A 23,766-nucleotide genomic window follows, 5' to 3' on the forward strand; every position below is an offset into this window, starting at 1 on the left:
CAGCGGCAGGAGCAGTAGCGACGGCTGCTGCCGCCGGGGGAAGGTGGCGGGGAGCAGCGCGGCATCGGCGGGGCGGTGCCGGGAGCGGTCATGGGGCGGCCGCGGGAGGGAGGTGAGTCCGTCCGTCCGTCCGTCCGTGCGTCCGTCCGTGCGGTGCCGTTGCCTACCACCGTCCGCCACCGTGCCCTCCCGCCGCCGCTCTGCCCCGGGGTACCCGGTTCGGCGGTGGAGCAGCAGGTTCGGCTCCCGCGGCCGGCCGAGACCCGGGAGTCCCTGAGGGCTCCGGTGGTGCCGGCTGCTGGGGCAGCCCCCTGCGGCCCCGCTGGGCGGAGGGGGAAGGCGGCCACCTCCGGGCCTCCCTGTTGCCGGCCGGGGCTCCGCGGGGTGGCTGCTGGGACGGCGGGTCCCGGGTCCGGTGGGAGATTTCGGCTGGCTTCAGTGCTGTAGGTGTAGTCCCTCAGGAAGGGCAGCGCTTGCTCTGCCAAGCCTCGGCTTTGGAAGAACCGCTGTGCTCTTAATGTGCCAGCATGGATGTAATTCAGGCTGATGCGAAGGCTCTGCTGGTGCCTCGTGTGCCCAGGCCATATAAACCAAGCTGCTTTATGGCTGGGCTCACCCCCCTGGTCAGCAAAAGGGTACAGAAGCGACCAGGCGGAGGGAAGGCATTCTTCTCTGTTTAGAAGCTGGTTGGGTCGCTGAAGTGATGCCTAAGTCCCGGGCTCACAGGACAGCGTGGTTGTTTCCATTCAGTAAGTTAGGCTCTGGGAAGCTCACATGGATAAATCTGACCGAGAGTCGAGTCTCTGTACCTTGGCAGTGCTGGCCTGGGTTCCGTACCTGAACGCTTCTGAGTGCGCCCAACAGAGGGCAAAGCTATTGCTTTAGCTGTTCTGTTCCATTAGCGGCATGCTTTGGACAGCCGCTGTGAAACGTTGTTTGCTGATTTAGAAGATTGTCAGGGTTGTAAAATAACTCTTATGCCAAGGGCTAAACTCCTTCACAGACTCGCAGGGTCTGTGGAAGAAGCATAAGTGACTTGATAGTAAGGGTTTTGGTCTGGGGAGGCAGACCTAGCGATTCTGTGACTGTTTGAAGCAGTGGGGTTTTTTGACCCAGGGTTTGTCATTAACAAACTGCCCACAAGATCTCTGCAGCTATAAAGAGTTCAGAACTCGACCTGCACTGGCATGAAGAGCAGATTAGGATGTTGTGGAGTGCATTTTGTGATATCGTTGTCTGTGAGCCCATCACTGGGCATCCTGACTTGTGAGGCAAAGAGCTGCGGAGGAGAGAGCTTCAGCAGTGCTTTGCCGTCTCTGAATAGCTTCATTTTAACCATGCTTGGTTCTTTTCCCCTGCTGGGGTTTGGCTACATGTGGCACCAGTGTTAGCTCTGTGATCATTCCACTTGTTCAGAAATAAATGTGAATATCAGTCTTACAAAAGGCTTCCTTTAAGAATGAGCTGAAACTTTGGAACGATCCCAGCCTGTGTCATGAACCACCCAGGCAAGTGTTTAACTGCCCATAGTCACTGGCTAGCAGTTCCCTGTGGCTGCTGCTGGCCTTTTGGTTGTGGTTAGTAGTGGCAGTGTTCTTGGGGGTCCTTATGGATTTCTGCATGTAGGGAGGGTTTGCTGCTACTGGGAGGCTGCGATGCTGTACTGGGAAGTGCTACCCAGATAACAGCAGTTGTCCCCGCAAAACTGCCTTTATCTCAGAATTACTTATTTGGGACAAATTAAAACCAGTGATTACTTTCTTAGTGGTCAGCACCCTTGCCCTGGCCCCTTGCAAGGTCAGCCTGGCATTGGCTTTGTATGGGGTTCCACAGGGGGAGGGAGATAGGGAGACTCCCCCTGTGTTGTACTGGGGGTTTGGACAGGATCTGTAAACTTTCCTCTTTTTATTTTCAAATGGAAAATGCAGGAGGAAGTGGAGCATCTTAAAGGAGGGGCTGCACTTCCAGTAGAGAAACCTTTTGCAGTTTATAGCCTTTAATGCTATCTCAGTGCTATGGCTAAAAGTAAACCTTGATTATAAGGTACAGGTACTACCTGCGTGGATAGGCAGAGTCTGAAGAGACTTGCAAGAGTCTTTCCCCTGTTTGTTTCAGAAAGGCTGTAGGGCTTTAAATGTCAGTATGGGAAACTGTTCCTGTGCACAGTCCCAGATGACCTAGTGTCATGGGAGTGAAGCCCTTCTGCCATGTTGCATGGCTCTGGGGTTAAGAATGTCTAGCAACACAGGAGGGAGAGAGTCACAGAGTCAGCCAGGTTGGAAAACACCTCAAAGACCATCAAGTCCAACCGTTCCCCAGCACTGCCAAGGTCACCACTAACTGATGGCACTGAGGACCTCCTTTACACGGTGTGTGAACACTTCCAGGACAGTGACTCCAACACTGCTCAGGGCAGCCTGTTCCAATTCCCGAGTACCCTTTGGGGAAAGGAATTGATCCTCAGCTCCACTCTAAACCTCCCCTGGTGCAGCTTGAGATGTGCAATGGAGGAAGCACAAGCTTTCATCAGTCAAACAGAGTGGGAGCTGAGGTGTAATTTACATGATAGGCTTGAGTGCTGGTTGTGCTTCAGAAACTTGGGTGGTGCAGATGTGGTTCTTGGAGTGGGCAAAGGCCATCCTCCAGAGAGGTGCTTCACCTATGGGTCCCACACAGAGAACTTCCCAACTTCTAGCTGTGTGACAGGGAGAGAAGGGGCTGGGGCTTGCTGCTTAGAAACACCATTTGCTTGGGTGGTGGTTTTGGCTGGCATTTATTTCTGTTGTCAACTGAAACAGCCCTGCAGTTGTCAGATCTGTGTTGTTGCATGTTCTGGTTAAACAGATTGCTTCAAGAAACCAAGTGACTTTTCCTTTTGAAATATCCACATCATGGACTAACAGTTTTCAGCCTAGAGGCTGGGAATTCCAGAGGATCTACAAAACTAAGAAGCCTCTGAGAAGCAAAAGGGAAGAGAGCCTCGTGCTAGAGGGCTTGAATTTACAGACTACTAAGCATTCTTTTAGGATGAGGGGTTTGCAAATCAACACCCACTGCTGTAAAGTGAAAGACCTGGCTGATAGAGATAGATTGAAGGCCAAAATTAGCCTATTTAGTGACATGCAAATAGAAACAGAAAGCTTTAGGAAAAACCTTGTTTCCTAAAGCTCATCGGCTGTTAAAACTGAAAGCCTTGGCTCTGTGAGTAGAGGGTGAACTTGGGTGCTTACAGATCAAATTGCTGGACTGGAGCCTGCTCTGGAAATTCAAAAGCAAGAGGTTCCTGTGGCATTGCTCATAGGTTTTACTATACCCGCAGTTGAACGTGGCAAGTTGTGTAATTCCTTGTTTTTCTGAAGTGAATAATAGGAATACACTGCAGGCGTATTAATGCCAGAGTTGGAAGGTTTCCTCACTGCTTAGGCATTCCTTAGTTAGTTTTACTCTTGGACCCTAACACTATTTAATAATATGAGGTTCAACAAGGCAAAGTGCTGGGTCCTGTTCTTGGGCCACAACAACCTCATGCCATGCTCCAGGCTTGGGTAAGAGTGACTGGAAAGCTGCTCATGGAATAGGAGGTGGGGGTGCTGATTAGTGGAGCTGAACGTGGGCAGCTTGCTCCCAGGAAGCCAAGAAGCCACCAGCATCCTGGCCTGTATCAGCAATAGCATAACCAGCAGAGCCAGGGCAGTGATTGTCCCCCTGTGCTGAGCACTGGTGAGGCTTCACCTTGAGCCCTGTGTTTAGTTCTGGGCCTGTCACTGCAAGAGAGGCATTGAGTGCTGGAGCAGGTCCAGAGAAGGGCAACAGAGCTGGTGAAGAGTTTAGAGAACATGTGTGATGGGGAATGGCTGAGGGACCTGGGGGGTTTAGTCTGGAGAAGAGAAGGCTCAGGGGGGACCTTATTGCTCTCTACAGTTACCTGACAGGAGGATGGAGTGAGGTGGGGTCGGTCTCTTTTCCCAAGGAACAAGTGACAGGACAAGAGGAAACGGCCTCAAGCTGCACCAGGGCAGGTTTAGACTGGAGCTGAGGAACAATTCCTTCCCCAGAGGGTGCCCAGGCATTGGAGCAGGCTGCTCTGGGCAGTGCTGGAATCACTGTCCTGGAAGTGTTCATACACTGTGTAGACACGGTTCTCAGTGCCAGGGGTTAGTGGTGGCCTTGGCAGTGCTGGGGAACGGTTGGACTTGATGGTCTTAAATATCTTTTCCAGCCAAGTTGATCCTATGATTCTATTCCATAGTTTAGCCCTTGGGGTTCTGCATGTTTAATTTGTAAAGCTCTTCGCTAGAGAAAGAAATGAGGCTGATGACATATGGAGCTGAGGACATCCTTGCAGAAACTTGTGGCTGCTTGTGCTCCAGATGGCACTTCCAATATAACTTCATGAGCCAACTGGCAAATGGACTTTAAATGATAGCAAGTTTTAAACAGAGCAAGATTGAAACTGCAGAGATTTCAAAGCTGAGCTGCTTTGAAATGGCCTCAACTTCACAGGGGAAAAGCCATTAGAAAAGCATGGGATGTAAAAGAGTGCTCTTGTTTGTGTTTGCCCTCTTTCATTTAAAGATGTAACTTGGTCTTTTAAATTTCCCTTGGGCTGGGAGCCAAAGCATGCTCCCTTGAAGACTATCACAAAGTGAACTTCATTGGAAATGGGATTGGGCTCCCAGCATGGAAAATAATGATTCAAAAGAAGTCTTTTTGGAGATTTATGAGCATATGAAAAGGGGGAGTTACAATAAGCTGCGGAGCTGTGTAGAAACTAATTACAGTGATCTGTATGTTATTGAGGGGCATTTCCCCCCTGCTTTGCAGGATGCAGCTATTCCTTTTTCCAGAGTAAGGTCCCAGAAGTTTCCTTTGGGGCATCCTTAGCATTGTTTTTCTTCTATCATCCTTCCATCACTGGTGACTAAGGGAAAGGCAGAGTGAGAGTGCCAGCCTACTGGGAGCAGGGTGCTGGGTGTGCCGTTACACAGTGGTGGTGGTTGGAGTGGAGGAGGCATTCCCATCTCCCCTCTGGCTGTTGGTTTGCACTGCTCTTCACCCTGGGGTTGGGTTTGCTGTTTGGGTCTGTGCTGTGAACTAGGTCACAGAAAGGCTGCAAGACAAAAGCGTGGCGAGGGGGAGCCAAGGGATGTTTTGTTGTGTTCTGTTTTCCAGCAGTGCTGTTTGCTTGCTGAGAATTGTGTTGACACAACCGAGGGTGGTGAACCGTGCTGTGGAGGTGGAAGCTACTTACTCCAGTGCTGCAATATGGTGCAACTGTACCCTCGGGCTCAAGCAGCTTCCTTTCACACAGGGCCAGAAGCTCTGTAAACAGACCGTGCCTTCAAGTGGTGTCCTGAGAGATGTAATGATCTTTTGTGAAGCTGTTTCAACTGGCTAACTTGAGCTCTCTAGTCACACTTGTTTGTGGAGGGATGAGGCCCCAAATGATGGGGCTTTTTCTTTACCCAGCACAGTTGCCCTTGCTTTAGAGGAAAGAGTAAGAATTATCACTAGTAGTGATGTAGTACTGGAGATATTTGAAGACTGTGCTTAGTTTGTGTATCCTTCATAACACCACCGTATCTGTACGGCTTGTCTTCTCTAGCTTTGCTCAGGCTCCAGTGGTGGGCACTGTTGGGGTGGTGGCCAATCCAGCATTGACTTCTGTCTATGCCCTTAAAAGAACTCCAAGTCTAGCATGTTAGTTGTCTCTTGGTCTCCTCCTACCTTTTCCCCAGCAGTTCCAGAAGCTTTTCTGGGGTAAGGCTAGTCTCCTTCCTGCTGTAAAATAGACCTTGAGGTAGGTAACCTGCTTGGCTTGGCTGTGAGGAGTGTGTTTGGACTGTGCTCCTCCCTCCTTGGTCTCTTCATCTCATTCTATGCATACTGGGAGTGGTGTCTAGCCCATGCTATCCTTTGCTGGCCAATTCTAGGAAGCTTTGTTGACAATCGGCCTCAGTTAGGCACCAGACAAAGCCAATGAGTGGTTTTCTGCTGTTCCCACTTGAAGCTGGGCAGAGGTATTTTATTACCAGCAGCCCTGGAACTGCCTTGGCAGGAATATGTGTGTTATCTTGCAGCTGGGGCAAGGCAGTGGTGCAACAACACAGGATACTCAGTGTTTTTGGGGCTGCCTTGTTGACTTTTCACAGAGCTGTGTCAAAGCCGTTGCGCTTTTTTACACGGAAAACGAAAGTTGGCGTGATCCAGCCTGCCCTGACGTTCCAGTGCTGGAGTTTGCTTTCTCTGCCTGGTGCCCAGCACTGCCTGGCTTCATCCACCCTCAAATGGGCACTGCTCGTCCATGGTTCCTGTCTAGGCAGCGTTTCCACAGGAGCCTCTACCTGCTGGAATGTTCTCTGACCCTGTGTTGGTTAGAGGGGCCAGAAGAGGAGCTCTGTACCCAGTCCCTGTGTCTCAGCTCTGATTCTTCTGAGAGCTGGGGAGAAATTCTTTTATGTGGTTACAGGAGAAGGCTGAGAGTCGGTACTTTCCTAGAAGCCCAGGAAAAATACATAACCCTTCCTGATGTACGTATGCTGGCAGCAATCCTTGCTTTTCCTGTTCCTGTAATGTGGTGGTACGTACTTGTGAAGACAGTGACTTCTCAAAGGGACTCCAGTAACATCACAGTCACTGATTTAAGCCTATAATACTTGTTACCACCTTTTGTTCAACCGGGTGTTTCTGGTTTGTAAATGCCTAATGATTGCAAGGTTCTGTGTGGCCATTTCCTCTGGTGGTATCAGTGGTTTTTGAATGGGGGGTGGTGGAGTGGCCTTAACCCCATTTATTGGAGAAGGACAGACACAGAGGAAGGGTTTTCCTGTGGTTGCATAGCAGGACAGAGATAAAAGCTAGCTTTAGTGAGTCCCAGCCTATTGCTGGAGCCATAAGTTCCAGGCTGTGTGCAAGTCTGGAGAGTTAACAAGTGTTAACATCATGTGTCCCAGGCTGGGGAAGGTTTATTCCTGTTACAGGAATGATGCCATTTTCCAAGCTGTGCTGTACCTTGGGTTTATGTCTTGCTTTGTTTAAATCCACCCTCATTCTCCCCCTCCCTAAACCAGGACTTATGTTCCTGTCCTTATTTGTCCTATATTCTCTGCTGCCTTTAAAGAGCTTTCTTGAGGCAAGATACGTGTTTAGAGCTTGGATATCCCTGTATGCGGAAGGTCCCTCCTGCCTTCTCCTTTCCAAAAGCCCTGGCAAGCCCAAGTGTTGTGTAAATACCTGCAGCTCCCAATACAGCATGAACGCTTCTTGGTTGCAGGTTGCACTGCCAGCCAAGGAACCCTGTGGGGAAAAGGCTTCGTTCCTTGGCACAGCTTGCTCAGTTACAAGCTTTTCTGGAGGTGTTAGTGGAGGAATCTATGGCTGGAAAGAATAGTCAGCCAAGTATAAAGCCTGATTTCTGTTGTCCCTCTGCGCTTGGGGAGGGAGAGGGCTGAAAGCAGTGTTTGACTGTTCTGTTGCTAACAGCTTTTAAAACTGCTGTGTACAGAAGACAATGCAGGGATCCAGTTTGATTTTTTCAAGCAGCCTTTTGCCTGCTCTGAGTGTATGGCATGGCTGTAGTCCTGTGTTGGCTGGGCAGGAGGCATGTGAGAGTGCTCCTGCATGCCAAACACTGGGCTGTGCCAAGGTACCTCAGTCCATAGCTGCTACCCCTCCCTCTGCACCGTTTGCATGTGTTTCCCCAAAGCAGTGACTAACTCCCTCCATTTCTCTTCTCACCTAACGTAGGATGTGCATTTGGAAAGCGGAATGATGTCTCCCTTTCTTCCCCACAGGGTTCAGAGATTTTTGACATGTCACTGTTACGAATTGTTCTAGTGTTGCCCTGCTTCTGTTCAAAAAAACATGACCCTTTTCTGCCCTTTATCAATGGGACATAAGCTTCTGTTCCAAAAGGAACTACAATCTAAGAAGTGTTGGCCCATATAAGCTAGATGTGATCTCTAATCAGCTCTCCCCTGCGTTCTTAGTATGTGTATATATATAGATACAATTCCTAATAAAATTCAATTCTTCAGGGCCCAAATTAGCTTCTGGAGGCAAAGGTTGCAAAGAAAGGGAGGTGCTCATAGAACCATCAATTGTATGCTTGCAAAAAATGGGCACACCTTGCAGTTGTGAAAACAAAGCAGGTTCAGGCACGGTGGTCTGATCCTCTCCTGCATTTTTCCTAGGAAAGTCACCCTCACCCCCCCATGCCTTCCTGCTGTATATAGGCTGTAATGCTGCTGTTCTGAATCTGGGGGGATTTGGGTTGTGTGTTACACAGGTGAGGAGATGGGAGTGTGGAAGTCAAGCCCTGTGCATTTCCTGGGGGTGAATTTCTGTATGTAGGCTGCTAGGTCTTCTCCAAGTCGCTTTTTCAGGTGATTATGCTGTTTCTAATGGGTTTTTAGATGAATAGGCTAGACTTTGCAAAGCAGTCATCAGTTTATTTAAAGCTCTACAAATGCATATATTTCACCTGGCTGGAAAGAGAGGTAGCAGGGGGGTTGGAACTAGATGATCTTAAGGTCCTTTTCAACCCTAACTATTCTATGATCAGCCAGGACAAGCTTGTGAACTGGGCACAGTGTAATGACTGGTGACATGTGGCAGGGTGAGGGAATTGATGCAGCAGGAATGATGTCTTGCTTTGCTTAGAGTGCACTTCCATGTTTCCCTTTCCTTAGGTCAATCATGAGGAGCCAAGCACCCTCCTCCCGTGCCTTCTGATCGGTTTCCTTGTAAGTGAAGCTCACTCTGAGGACCAGACCTCACTGATGACTGGGAAGCCAAGAGTACCCAGGAAAGCACTTTTACCACGGACTCTGCCTCAGGAGCACCAGGAACTCATCTTCTAAGGAAAAATCTGTGTCACTTTGTGTAGACCCCATGTCTGCTGCAATGGATACAGAATCGACATATTCAGGATACTCCCACTACTCAGGTCACTCCAAAAAAGCCCACAGACAAGGGTAAGGAAATGTTTATTCGTAATTACTGCTTTGAGCTAGGACATGTCCCATGGAAAAATTGTAAGCCAGGATGAAATCAGTGAGGCAACAGCTCTGGAGGAGGTATATATGGAGAGTTCTCATAAGGAATCCAGTGTGGAGACCGGAAGCAATAATGCTGCTGATTTAATGATCATCAATTGGTTGGATGCATGTTGGGGTCATGAATGGCCAGAAAGGTTGGGATAGCACCAGCAGAGGGAAAAGATCATTTAAGTCTGCTCCTGAAGCATGAGGGATGAGGAGTCTCTGGAGAGAAGACATGTCAGACTCCTAAACTGTAACTGCCAGTTGTTTTCTCTCCTGATGCCATTTCTTTCTTGTGTAATAATGTTTCCTATCTCTCTCCACAGTCTTCCTGCCTACTCTGTGAGGGTGTGTTGGGGTGTTTTAATAGAATTTGAGTGGTACTTGAGTCCGCAGCAAGTGCTTTATCAACACTGATTGGATTAGAAGTCAGGCTTTTGTGAACTTGAATAACAAGTCCTCTCTGTGGTAGCTCAGCAGCCTCAAAAGCATTTTGCTCTGAAACTTCCGATTACTTGGAAACATTATTCCTTCTTTTTTTCTTGCATCATCATTAGTTTTATGTGCAAAATGTGTGCCACTTTGCAACTTAGAACTGAACTGGTCCAAAGGGGAACTTTGCATTGCGAAGGCAATTATCTTGTGTCGTTGAAAAAAGACTTCTTCCATGAAATGAAGTCTGCTTGCAGTCCAGTTATTGAGTAAAACATCTCTTGTTCGCCTTTATCCCTTCTTTAACACCCCTACCCCCATGGATTGCCCTTTGAAGCCTAGCATGCCATGTGTAGAGATACAACATAAAAATCGTAGAGGAAAATGTTGGTGAGCAGGTTGTGTCAAGATGAGTTAAATCCCACCAATCTCAGAGGAGAAGCCATGAGGTCTGCAGGTGTACTCTGGTACCCTTGAATGTTCTTGCTTTGTGCAAGGTTAACTGGGGGTTATTAACCAGTGGAAATAAATCTCACTGATTGTTCTCCAATGTTAAGTTCCTAGTTGACAAGATTATGTGGCAGGAACTAAAGCTGTTGTGATTAGTTCCTTGTATTAATTGTATACACCCCTCTGAGATGACACTTTATTGCTGATGGAGAGCTGTGTAGAGCAGTTAATCCCAAATGGAGTTGCTTGGAGAATGCAAGCTTCCCTTTCAAGCACAGCAATAGTGGAAGCTGTTTTAAGAGAAGATGGAGGTGATGGGGATGTATCCTGCCCCCTCTGCTTCCCTCTCCAGTCACAAGAGAGGGTATGTGGTAACTTTGTTCTCCTCTTGCTGTGTTTGGAAAAGGAGCCGGGACAGGCACAAATCACCACGAAGCAAAGATGGGAGTCGCTCTGAGAAGTCCGTCACCATCCAGACACCTCCGGCAGAGCCACTGCTTGGGAACGATGCCTCTCGGGCAGAGGAGGGCCAGGTAAGGAGGGAGTAAACTCAAATGTAGTGTGGCTTCTGGAACAGAGCATGTGACTTACTGGCACATGAGTAGGAAAAGTGTTGCTTGCATGCTGTTAGTAAATCGCTACCTTGCAGGTGCCCTTGATTCATGCATAAAGCCGTGGTCTCAATCTTTCTTCTGAGAGCATTATTTTTGACAGCACTAGAGCTGATACGGCTATTCCTGTGGCACCAGTTTGCCTCTGTCTCCACAGTGTCATCTGCCAAGCTCTATAGAAATAACTCTTTCCATCATCTCACTGCGCATTATTCAGGTCAACCCTTTTACCTGTATATGGGGGGGTTTAAGCAGGATTTGCTGTAGGTAATCCTGTAAAGCATGTTACGACCAGGGTCCCAGTAGGAAAAGAAGGCAAGAAATGTATAACTAATACAAAATAGCTGTGAGGAGGGTGAAGTCAGTCAAAAATAGTACAGTAATACTGGGTTAAATAAAGAATGGAATAATGCTAGGTTTTGATTGCACCTGGGATGGATCTGGTATTCTTTCTGCTGTAGCAATTGATGTGAAGGTGCATATTCGTTTTCAAAAGATCACATGGAATGCAAGATGTTTCAGTGCCTCCTGGGCTGGATTTGGGTTGTGTAATACTTGGCTGTGGAGCTCCACTTCTGCCCTTTCAAATACACCCAGAGTACCTGATGCCCAGTTTCCAAACTGTGTACGGTAGTACTTGTAACAGTATTTGCGTAGCTCAGGTGGGCTCGCTTCATGTACTGCCATTTATCTGTAATCAAATGGTTGTTTTCATGAGTCCTGGCTATTGCTTCAAATAGATCTAAAGACACTGGTGAATTCTTAAGCCCTTGTTTTCATGCAGACCTCCTCAATGTGAATTAAAGCGAAAGCAAAATAAGTTGATGCATGAGCAAGACTTTTCTGCTGAGGAGCAGTGTGCCCTGGGCTGGGTCCAACAACTTTGTCCCCCTGCGGATTTAGACTTGTATTTCCATATAACTGCATATTTGTTTTGCTTTTGGCACTTCAAGTAGGAAGAGCTGAGGGTGAACTGAGATAAAGTTGCCTGTTGTCTTCTGAGCTGTAGCCTTAAGCTGCTGTGGTGTTTCTGTCCCTTCTCTCTTCTGCACAGTTTCTCAGCTCATCAAATGGAGGAAACTATGCAGAGCTATTTCATGCATAAACATGAAACAGTTGAAATGCTTAGGTTGCTTTACTGGAGACACTGGCAAAGAGGGAAATGTGATAGGAATATGCTGCCTTTCAGGACGTACTACAATGCAGATATCTCTTCTGGGGCCTCTGTTTTGGTGAGAAGGGACTCAAAAAGAACCCCTCATATTAATTAACGATGCTGACTGCTTGTGGTTGGTCTGTCTGAAAACCCTACTGCTCTAGGCATGGGAGGTATTCATGTCTTGGAGTGCATTAGAAGTTAAATCCCTGGAGTTGTTCAAAGTAGTTGTGCTGCCTCTGTCAACTCCTTTCCCAAAGATACTTGAAGACTCTTTCCTCTAATGCTTTTAAAGAAGTGAATAAAAGTTTAAAATAATGCCTCTTTCTTTATAACAAGTTCCATCAGTACATTTAGCTGCAGAAGTCTGGGGAAGGTGTAAATCCTATTAATGACACGGGCTGCAGGTAGATGGACACAGAAGGGTAGGAGAAAGAGGAGAACACCTGCTTCTGAATGAGTGTTTGCAGCTGCAAAGGTGTCAAGCAGCAAAGTGCATGTATTGCTGCTGTTTGGTGTGTATTTATGGGAACCATCGGGAGACTTCATGTTCATGAGTCACTCCAGCAGCAGCTCTGAGTCAAATCCATACATGTTAGTGTAACTCTTTGGCTGTGCCAGCACCAGGAAGAAGCAATTGGAGGCATTGTAGGATGGGAGAACTGGCTCTGGTATTAGCTAGGGAAGAAATGAGACTTTTGGAAAACATAATGTAATCTGAAGCTTGACTGTATGGTGATGGCATTTCAGGTAAGCTGCTTTGTGGCTGAGTGGCTTCTGACAGTGTAATGGACACTAATATCATTGGTAGTCTAGGATCTTCTAAATTTAAAGCCCCATACCTGAAAATATCCTCTGTGACCACTATTTGTTGGTTTAATTCAACTTCTATTAGAATGGCAGCTATTGAGGGCAGCACAACCTTAGAGAATAGTAAAAGAAAACAAAGTGGAGGAACTTGCTTCTGTTACGGATGAGAAATAATGTGTGAACATGTTTTTGATTGTGCAACAACAACTAAAATGATGATTTCCCTTCCAGGTGCTTCTGTGGTGTACTTGCACCATGGAATTTGTGGGCTGGAATAGTGCTAGTCCTTGCCCTGCACATGGGAACTGATGATGACTCCAGTTTCCAAGAGTTACGTGGCATTACTTGTTAAATGTGTTGGAAGAGGTACCTCTGGGGTACAGTGAGTGGCATAGCAAGCTGAGCTACCTGCTCTACACTTACAGGTTTTTAAACACCTAATGTGTATAGTCACTGGTTTGGACAAGTTGCTGTTGTTTCCAAAGCTTTGTTAATTTTCAGGGTTGATTATTCAGTATATTGAAGGTGTTGCTTTTGCTGTGTTTTTCTGGGACTCAAGTCTGTTTCCAGGCAAGAAAAACGGAAGACCTGGAAGGAGTAACCTAATTGTTTCAGTATGTTTTTTCTTTATCTCTTCATCCCTCAGGATGACAACTGGGGTGAGACCACGACAGCAATCACAGGCACCTCTGAGCACAGTATTTCCCAGGAGGACATTGCCCGGATCAGTAAGGATCTGGAGGACAGCGTTGGGTTGGACTGCAAACGTTACCTGGGCTTAACAGTGGCAGCTGTTCTCGGACTCCTTGTCTTCCTTACCCCCATCGCCTTCATTCTGTTACCCCAGATCCTGTGGCGGGATGATCTGGAGCCGTGTGGTACTGTCTGTGAGGGACTGTTCATCTCTGTGGCGTTTAAACTCCTCATTCTTCTGATTGGGACCTGGGCTCTTTTTTTTCGCCAGCCTAAGGCAGATATCCCCAGGGTGTTTGTGTTTCGGGCCCTTCTGTTGGTCCTCATCTTCCTTTTTGTGTTTTCCTACTGGCTCTTTTACGGCGTTCGCATCTTGGACTCGAAGGACACCAACTACCAGGGCATAGTGCAGTACGCCGTGTCGCTGGTGGATGCTCTGCTCTTCATTCACTACCTGGCCATTGTGCTGCTGGAGCTACGGCAGCTGCAGCCCATGTTTGCTGTCAAGGTGGTTCGGTCAACGGATGGAGAGTCACGATACTACAGCTTGGGGCACTTGAGGTAGGTACAAGCCCTTGAAGTCCAGTTGTGTGTATAAGTGTGGCTGTGCTGTAGCATGCAGCATCGAGTGCTTTTCAACACGTGATATTGCTGGTTTCTGAATCTTCCCCCGAGCAGTCCTGGAGCCTCTCCAAAGTTACCCAACTGAACCTCTCTTTCCCTCTGTGAGTATTGGAGGGGATGGTCTTCCTTCAGGAGTCCTGTGCATGTCTGTAAAAGAACTGTCGGCATAACTTTAGGCTGGTCAGTGGGCTAAGCCTGATGAGATCTTTAAGATCTTTCTCTGGGCTTCTTGACCTATCTCCCGATTGGAGGGGAGAGGCCTCCTTGTGTAGTTCTTTGACTCTACAGACCTGGCACTGCTTTGAAAGCAGCCCTTTGGGCCGTGCAGAACATCAGTCCTCTAGCAGCCTGACAGCAGGCCAGCCCATGTGGCAGGGGCTGAAGGAAGAAGTGGTCCTGAGTGAGAAAGCATTCAGTAACCTCACATGCTGGTGAAGGCATCCATTTGTCCTCACTGCCCTGTGCATCCAAGAGGAGCTTTATAGAATGGTTTGGGTTGGAAGGGACCTTAAAGCTCATCCAGTTCCAACCCCCTGCCACGGGCAGGGACACTTTCCGCTAGACCTGACTAGAACAAACATCGTTTGGGTTTGATCGAGCACTGTTGTTTGGATCTTGTGTGTGCCTTTTGCACACAGTTGCCTTTTGCAGCTGGTTGAAATGCTTGCGTTCAGGTGTTCATGCTCTGAAGCCTGTTGCTGTGACAGGCTGCCTTCAAGGGCTTAGCCACACTGTGGGATTTGCAAGCTGCTTCCAGTGACTGGGGACTCTTTATTTTTCCTGAGCTCTTCAGGTTTGTGTTGGCTTGAGGGAAATAGCATTTAGCCCTGCTGAAGCAGTTGCCTCGATACAATGAAAATCTCCCAACACTTCAGGCATTTAGGAATAATACTTTTAATGAGTACTGGGGCATACATAGGTGCTTTTTTCTTTTTTTTGGCAGCTCTCTGTTTCTGGTTTGGTTTTGTAGTGTGATGCTCTTTTTGCCATAGGTATGGATTGGTTTGCTGGGTCAGATGTATCTGGGAATCTTTGTGCAATGTCTGTAGGTATGATGCGTGCTTGCTTCCACCTTCCTGCTGGGGTTAATGCTTCCCTCAGCAAAGCTACAAGAAAGGGCAGATGTCTCAATCTCCTTAGTTCCTGTGTCTAGAAATCTCCTGGTTCCTGTGCCACTGAGCACTGAAGATGATTCCCCAGACTGTATGTGCACTTAAACATCTGTTCTGTTTATCCTGTCCAGACCCCTATGGCATGTATATCTGTTGCAGATGGAGAGATTAGTGTCTGCTCGTTTAATTGGATGTAGGAATGGTCTCCTGCAGCCACCAGCTTAGCAATGGAATTGCTTTGAAGCAGATTTAGTGGTTGAAGCTCAAGGCTGGGGGTTGATTCCTGAATGTTGTTTGTGGTTTAATGGAAGAACTCAAAAGCTTTCTGGGTGAACTAGGTGTGGACCCTGCTGTATTTTCCTTCTCTGTAAAATATGAGGAAGAGTCCCTCTTCTGTAATGGGAGTGTTCCCATTGGCTTAATGAAAGGTCACCTTCAGGGTTTAAAATAATGAACTGATCTCTGTTGGTTTTCTTGTGAAACCTTTGATTTATTAAACTTTAAGTTAAGAATTCCTCTGTGATAAGTGGCAGTTCCAGCATAACCTTTAAAACTACGGACATGGAGAGATAACTACCAGAGTTCCTCTGTGCCACAGCTTTGTGCCTTGAAGTGTGCCAGGGCAGTTCTTATAAGTGAATGCTGCACAGGAAGTTCAGTACATGTATGCATATATGTATGTATATACACACAACACTGCAGGTTTGGTTTGAGAGAGTTTGCTGGTTGTTTGGTTGTAGATTGTGGTTTGTGTTTAGAAGAATGAAGATGCTATGCATCTGCATGCCTGGCTTGCCATTGAAGGCAAAAAATTTGCTCGAGAACCAGGGCCTAAATATTCAATAGCATATATATTAGAAAGTGTTCTCTCCAGTTCTCTTTGCAGCAAGGTCTGGAAATGACTTGGGTGTGAAAAGTTGTAAGATCTGGGGTGAAATCAGACATGTGGAAATTAATAACCTGTCATTTGTTGGCAAGCTGGCTGGAATTTCATTTGGCCTATTGAATCCACACCATGCATCAAACAGATGCTTCAGTGTCTTGCGCTGCAGGAGAGTCTCATCAAGGGAGTGTAGTAATGGTAAACTAGTGTTGCTTTTTCCTTTAGCTCCTCTCAGATGAGGATAAAGTAATTGATGTGTGTTTTGAGACCTGTGCATCTTTCCATCTTTAGTAATGTAAAGGTGAAACTGTAGGTCTGATCAGTAGCCAGTTGCCTCCCCACAAAGGGACAGTTCATTCTCTGTCTTGCTATAAGCAATGGAGTTACTTGGGAAATTAGGGAACTTTGGAACATCTTTGCAGTATAATATTGCCAAGTTTCCATACAGGTATTGACCTGCTTGTCAGTGACATGTCAGTGCAGGTCACAAGGGGCTGCATTTTGCCTCTGGTTGACCCTCTGGCTGAGGCATGGGGCTGGAATGGGAGGTCTGCTGATGAGAGGCATGCAAGGACAGTTTGGATTAGTCGGAAAGACTGGAGAAGCAGCCTTGTGGGTGTCCTGGAGAGGCAGGGATAGTTATGATGGACTATGTGTATACTACTTGTTGCTGCCTCTGGCCTCTCCATTTACCACCATGCATGCTTGCCTCACCCCTACACTTTTAAAGGGGTCTTAGATGGGTTTGTGGGCTGACACCTGGCAGGAGGAAGCATGCTTTAACAGGTATAGCAAACTGACTGCCTCCTGAAATCACAACCTCAGCCCAGCCTTTTGTCCTCTTTATGCTCTCAGATATCTCAAAGTTTTCCTCCCTGTCTGTTCATGGAGTTAATCTTCCTCAGCAGTCCAGTGTGCTCCAGAGAAGCTGGTGGTGAGAAGGCTCATGTGGCATCTTATCAGTGTTGCTGCTTGGAGTAGCTCTGGATTTTCCACAGGAAAATTGCTGATATTGACCCTTTTAATCCAAGGTAGAAGCTTTCAAATTCTAGGTCTTTTCTGATGAGGCAGAGGGGGCTATGCAAGCATGAGCACAACAGGCTTTCTAGAGGAGAAAGGAAGAAGACAATAGCTCTGCCACTCTTCTGGAAACCCATGGTTTTGCCAGGCAGGGTACAGACAGGATTTTCCACCCACCCTGGCTCCAAACCCAGTAAAGAAGCTGAAAATGCTGAGTTAGGGATTCCACTCCGCCCCCGAGGGCCCTAGGTCCAGGAGGGTAAGCATATTTGGAAGTAGCTCCCCAAATTCATATTATAATCAACTTTTTAATAGGCTGCCTTGGTCCCACCCCCAGCACTTTGGCTGTAACTCTTCATCTGGGAGACTTGAACTGCCAAAACGAGTGTTCCCTTTGGCATCCATTCAGGAGCTGGAAGGGGGAGGTAAAACTTATGTTGGAGTCCCAGTGAATGTGGTGCCAAGTCTCAGCTCACTGCTGCTCCTGGTAGGAAGGTTTGCCATGCAGAGGGAATGCTGTATGGTGGTACATGAGTGAAGAGCATGGAATAGAGGAGATGCCAGAAAGGTCAAGCCTGGGAAAAAGCACGAGGTTGGGTGGGAGTTCCAGTGAGGCTTTTGAAAGCACCAGCAAAGGGAAACAAAGGTGGGGGAGCGCAACAGTAGATGACCTTTCAATTGAAAAGCTGCTAGTTTTGTGGGCTGAGGCTTTGGTTTGTCCCTGTGGATAGGACACTGGTGGCACCTGTTATCTACAGTTCAGTAGCTTCTGGATGGCTCAGAAACTACGTAAGAAGGATTTTGATGGAGAAAACCCTCTTTTCCTGTAGTACTCCCTTCCTCTCCAGTGGATACTTTCCTTATCCTAGAGCTTTGCTAGCGTAGACAACTCAGTATGAATGGCTTCAAACACATGTGGTGATTACTGATCTTGCACATAGACTGAATGTTGGGCTCCAGTGTAGGCTTGGTTTCCTGATGTTGGAAATGACTGAGAGTGGGTCTTTCTCCCTTTAGCTCATCCTTGCAGTAGGGATATGAGGAGCAGTCATAGTAGTTCATTATGTGTTGGGCTCTATGAAGTACTAAGAGCTTCAGTCTGCTTTTCTGTCCTTCCTGGCATGGGCTTGCCTTTATGAACCCCACAGATGGCTGTGGAGCAAGTGGGGAGGCCTCTGTATGCCTTTGGAATTGGGGTACAGATTCTGCAGAGGGGGGTGAGCTGATTGATGCTCTCTGAAAGGGAATGGCATAGTGGAAGCTGATGCCACTTTTGGCCTGGTTGCTTTGGATTGATAGTCTTTTATTTACTGAATCTGTGGCTTATAAAACATAATATATACATAAATCTGCTTATAAAACTAGGCTGTCAGTATTTACTGATCTAGTCTGATGAGCTCCCTTCTCTGTGTCCCTGTGTTCCCTAGTGAGGGAATGTGTGGAGGACTAAAGAGCAGGAATAAGCTGCTCCATACTACAGCCTGTGTTTGCAGGTCCTGCGCATCGGACCTTGCAACAACAAGGTATTGCTCAAATCTGTTTCCCCTTTTCAAGGGTGAAATGTTTATAATGGACAACACCCGGTCAGCATTTGAACTGCACAGAGCACTCTTGCTTGGAGTTGTATCAACACTTCTCTTCAGGTTATGCTGGCCTAAAGTCTCCCTGCCCCTCAAGAGGGAAGCTTCCATGACATATAAACATCTTTGGTTCGATTTCTAGCATAGCTTAACCATGAGTTTAGGAAACTGGATCTCTTGAGGCAAGAGCTGCTGAAATCTTGTGGTTTGTGGAACTTAATAATGTGTGTCCAACTGGTTGTTCATAGTGTGACTGATCCCCTGCACTCATAGGCTATTTCTCTGTCCAGTCAGGCTGCAGAGCAAGCATTGGTGCACACTGGTGCAGTGCTGAACCTGCCCAGCTACCTCCTGCTGGAGGCACTCTGGACTTGTGTGCTCTTCCTCTACCCTGTGTGCAATTTGCTTGGTCTGCATTCCCAGGGATTAGAAGGGTTATGCTGATCCTCCTTTCTCTTGGGGGTTTCTTCAACCCTCACCATCTTCCATAGTGACAAACACTGTGATGAAGGAGATTGAGCTGATGAGTTTTTACCTTGTTTTGTAGCAAAACATCTTGTTAACTCTCCTGCTGCCTTGATTACAGGAGTTTCTAGAATAACATGTTCCACAGACTCCTGACTTTGCAGACTGTGTGAAATCAGCCTTGTTCCTGAATGCATTTTCTCAGTGCAAGGCACCCTGATGAGCATTTGTGTGAGCGTCCCCCATCCCTGCCCATCACAAAACGCGATGAGCACCATTATTGAATAAGTCTCTCCTCCCTAGAAGTTCTGGGATAGGCAGCTAAATGGGTGCTAATTGCATCTGCATTTGTAAAGCTCCTGAAGAAACTGGGTACTCTGCTCCAGAGCAGCTTCTTTAGCACTGAGAGGTGTCAGACCTGTGACCTCCAACCAGTGTCTTTCCAGCAACACTTTACATAATGGAGTGTTTACAACTGCCTTTTTGCAACTCATCATTTCCCTGTTGCTTCTTCATGTTCCCATTCCTGAGTGTGCAGAACTATGTCCACAGCTGCCTGCCAAAGGCAGTTGAGTATTAGCACCCTGCAAATGTCCCGTGCCATGGAGCAGGGAAGGAAGGTCTGGCCTGGGGCTGAACTGATAATGACTTGATGGGAAAAGACTTCCAACCACATTCCTACTCCTTTCCCCCTCCTGTCTGTACCTGCTGCCTCTCCTCCAGGAGGATGGTGCTGCAGAGAGCTGTTCACCTGATTGCTCTTGCCATGAGGGTACCCATGGAATTGCAGAAGGGAATTTTCCAGTAGCCTCTGAAAAACACACCTGTGCTGTTCCCTGCTGAGTAGAGGGCATTCTCCTTTGATACTCCAGATGAGTTATGGGAATGGTGTCTTGTTCTGGTTTATGAGGGTCTGTTTGGTGGTGCACGGGACAGTGTTGCCAGCAAAGTTCAGCTTAGGACTTCTTAAGCTCAGAAGAGTTTCTCTATGGCTTCACACACAGAGCTGCTCATCCTTTTGATAAAGGTGACAGAACTCAGGGAACTGAAGTGCTTGTGGTCACCTTTCTTACCCCTCTCCCCTTCTTTGTTTGATCTTCATCTTTGTTCACCCAATGCCCTTTGTGCATACACCACCTCTCCATTCCTTTCTACTGTGGAGTTGCGTGTCCTGGAGCACAGCCCAGATGCTGGTTGTATTGTGCTCCTGCAGATGCACCAGGCAACAGTGGTGAGTGGCACAGAGCGAGTTATACCCTGGAGCAGTCTCACATTTTTGGCATACTTAATACTTACAAGTTTACGAGCCTTTATGGAAGTGAAGGGCCTGCTGTCAATTATTAATCCTTCTTGCTAATACGGTGTAACTTGCTCCCTGATGGGGAGCTCTGCTAGGCTCCATCCTTCCAAAAGAGATGGTGTGGAGGAAATGCCATTGGTTTCATCTGCAGGGATTTCCCTTCTTGTTGGTTTGTCTTTCAAAATTACTGCTGCCCAGAAGTACAAGAGCAGCATGTGCTCCAGCATACCCTGTACTTATGGGGTTTGTCATGTAATTCCTTTCCCCCTGCTGTCGGTGCCCTCCAAAGCACCTGTGTATGCCACCCACAGACGCAGATGGTCTTTCTAAAGCTGCTGAACAAATTCTGTGGCCATGAAGATACTTTTATCTTCAAATGCTGGGGGGGGGGGGGGGAGTAAAAATCCACCCCCTCAACCTTTGACATCTGTTTCTTGTGGTGAATGATGAAATTCAAGTATTCTGCAAAGGAGTGAAGTGTGCTCTATGCCCCTTGGGGGAGAGCAGGAGGCTCACTTCATGGTAGAAGTGCAAGAAATCATGGATTTACAGTTCTTGTACAGCACAACTGAGTCATGGACAAGAAAACTGGAAGCTAATTCCTGACCCTACCCTGAAGAAATAAGAAAGAGTTAATAGGGAGATGGGTGGTCATAAAAGAGGGGGCTTTGGTTAGGTGTTCTCCCCAAAACTGAGGGCATTCTTGTCCCTTATAACTTGACTCACCTTGAATGAACCTCTGTGCTTAAATTCCCCTTACGCAGTTTAGGTCAAGTGGAGACCTGAGGTGACAGTTTGGGGAGAGCCGTTTCCCATTTGATAGCAGAACAGGCTCTTGGCACAGCAGGAAGGACCTTAGCTGAGGTCTGTGGGCTGCTAACTGCAGCTTGTGCTCCCAAAGTCCTGGTGGAGGGTCAGCTGCATCCTTGTTGCACCTGGAATTTTGATGTTAAGCTTGGAACCATGGACCATGCCACTGTGTTGTTAGGGTTGCTGGGCGAGATGGCTCTTGTGCAAAGGGTGCTGGAGTGGTGGATGCTTTGTGGTGGAGGGATGCTGGACTGTTGAGAGGGATGCTCCTCTGTGTGCAAAGGTCTGCTAGTGTGGAGCATTGGTTCTGCCTCTTCAGGCCTAACCATGTAGGCTCGCAGGGAAATAATGCTCTGAGATGTTGTGAGAGAGATCCTAGGAGAGGCTAAAGCTGCTGCTGGAGCAAGAGCTGGTTACTGATGTTTCATGGCGGCGGCAGCAGCTAAATGGAAAATCTTATTATAGCACCAAAGTTCTGCTGCCAGGAGAAGCTTGTAACTTTGTTTCTGTTGTTTCCTTGGAATTGAAGTTGCATTCCTTTAGCTTTTACCTAAAAAAAACCCCACAACACCCAACAAAAAACCACCACCCCACCCTCAGTTACTTCATAACTATTGATGTAACTTGAAGAATTCCTTGTCTAAAGACTCTGGCCTTATTTGATGCATGGTCAGGTTATAAATTATCTTGTGAAAATGCAGACTTCTTGCCATACCTGCCAGTTCCTGCATTTTGATCTCTTTTTCCTTTTGATGCTCACGCTAATCAGAGGCATATCATACATGTGTGTTGGGAGGGAGAGGAAATGCACTGCTCTCATGGACTGCAACTCCCAGGGCCTGGAAGTGGTAATCCAGCTATATATTGCTGGCTGTTGCAAGGTTTCTGGGTGCCGGAGAAGGGGTACAAGCTTGAGTTGGAGACTAATGGGTGCCCTGCAGCTTAGGGCTTGGGGGAGTCTGGTATTTCATCCCCTGTGTGTCTGTACTAAGGTCCTGTTTCACTCTTGCATGCAGGGTGAGCTCTTTCTTGCTCCTGCCTCCTGTGTTCCAAAGGTAAAGCACACCCTGGTGTTGTGTTGTCCCCTCTGACTTGCTTGAGACTCCTTAAATTCTAAATACAACCTCAACTTTTGAAGCCTTCCTCATAAATACTCAGTACACCGTCAATGACGTAAATGTATGATCATAGTTTGTCACTTCTTAAACTAATGCTGCTGAAAAATATCCATCCTGTCAATGGTCTGATCCTTCCTTATCCTCCCTTACCCCTCTCAGAAAAGTCGTGTCTGGTTGCACAGGGATCTTGATGGCAGAACTGGCAATTTATATCTCCCTATTATTTATGTAGCTTTATAGTTTGTGTGTGTATCTTCCTTACTGGATTATTTAGCCCAGCTCAATTTCTGCAGGCATTTTAACTGCCCTTCCTTTGCTTAAGGGTTACAGAGGCTTCTGGTAGCAGAAGAAAGGTGAGATGAGGCAGAGGGAAAGAGGCAGAACAGCATCCTCTCATGGCAGTGATGGTTTCACTGAAAGCAATCCTGCCACTGTCAGCATGAGGAGATAGATTGTGCATTGCAGTGCAGGAGCACTCCTTGATGGTGCATGTTTGTCTGCTAAAGTGTGCTCCTCTGCTGGGCTTGAGGATAGCAGAGGCTCAAGTCCTTGCTTCTCCTGCCCCCAGCAGGCCTAAAGGGGACCAGCTGGTGGCCCAAGTGAGAGGGACATCTCATGGCCCAAAGCCATGTTCCTTAAGGTGCAGAGCTGGACACAGCATTATCATTGTGAATGGCAGCTTATTGCTGGGGGCTTGGTGTATAGTCGTATCTCCAGCTGTGAGAGTTCTGTGTCCCCAACATAAGAAGGGCATAGAGCTGTTGGAGCAAGTCCAGAGGAGGCCACGAGGACGATTAGGGGCTGGAGCACCTCCTCTCTGAAGCCAGGCTGAGAACACTGGGGCTGTTCAGCCTGGAGAAGAGCTGCGTGGAGACCTCAGAGCAGCTTCCAGTATCTGAAGGGGGCTACAAGGATGCTGGAGAGAGACTCATTAGGGACTGTAGTAATAGGATAGGAGGTGATAGGTTCAAACTGAAACAGGGGAAGTTCAGCTTAGATACGAGGAAGAAGCTCTTCACTGTGAGAGTAGTGAGGCACTGGAACAGGCTGCCCAAGGAAGTTGTGAATGCTTCATCCCTGGCAGTGTTTATGCAGGTCTCCTTCCACAGGGCTCTTTGGCCTCAATAGTCTGCTCAGCTGTGGAGATGTTAACTGTAAGATCTACTGCAGCAGCATCCCTGACTCAGATTGGTCCCAGGTCTGTGTTGACTCGGTGCAGACAAATGGAGCCTACTTGGGCTGTTGGTAACTGGATGCAGCACTTGTGCCCCAGGAAGCTATCTTGCCCCTGCTTGCTCTGCACCCATGTGTGTCTGCTGTGCCTGTATCTACCATGCTGTCCAGGTTTGTGGGGACATCTCAATATCAGCATCTTACCATCCTCTTTTCATTTAAGCTGCGGCCTTTGTGCTCTTCTCTCACTGCCTTTCTTCCCAACCTGCCAGTTTGCTCGGTAAATAAAGGAAACCTTTCACAGCTTTGGTTTTGCTTCAGTGTGAGCAGATGGTAGTTGTTTAGTTGTTTAGTTTTTTTATTTTCTCCTAAATAAACAAGTTAGTATATTCACTAGGCCCAATTTCTGAGCTCTAGGTTGTGGATCCAGTAGCTGCTGCTTTCCAGGTCCAATTCAACTGCTCCTGGCTCCTGAGGGTGCTGGGTTG

General features: G+C 47.5%; 1 protein-coding gene across 1 annotated transcript in view; it reads left to right on the plus strand.

Moving 5' to 3' along the window:
* The window catches only part of VANGL1 (VANGL planar cell polarity protein 1), a 43,522-nt gene continuing 19,756 nt past the window's right edge, over nucleotides 1-23,766 (plus strand). Inside the window, exons 1-4 of the mRNA XM_062632825.1 lie at nucleotides 1-112; nucleotides 8,691-8,975; nucleotides 10,330-10,456; nucleotides 13,147-13,754. Coding sequence (XP_062488809.1) covers nucleotides 8,893-8,975; nucleotides 10,330-10,456; nucleotides 13,147-13,754 — 818 coding nt within the window. The 5' untranslated portion in view covers nucleotides 1-112; nucleotides 8,691-8,892. The remainder of the gene's footprint in view (nucleotides 113-8,690; nucleotides 8,976-10,329; nucleotides 10,457-13,146; nucleotides 13,755-23,766) is intronic.

Source organism: Pezoporus occidentalis, unplaced genomic scaffold, assembly GCF_034315485.1.
Source record: "Pezoporus occidentalis ecotype Australia unplaced genomic scaffold, CSIRO_AGI_Poc_V1 ctg111, whole genome shotgun sequence".
Classification (NCBI taxonomy): domain Eukaryota; kingdom Metazoa; phylum Chordata; class Aves; order Psittaciformes; family Psittacidae; genus Pezoporus; species Pezoporus occidentalis.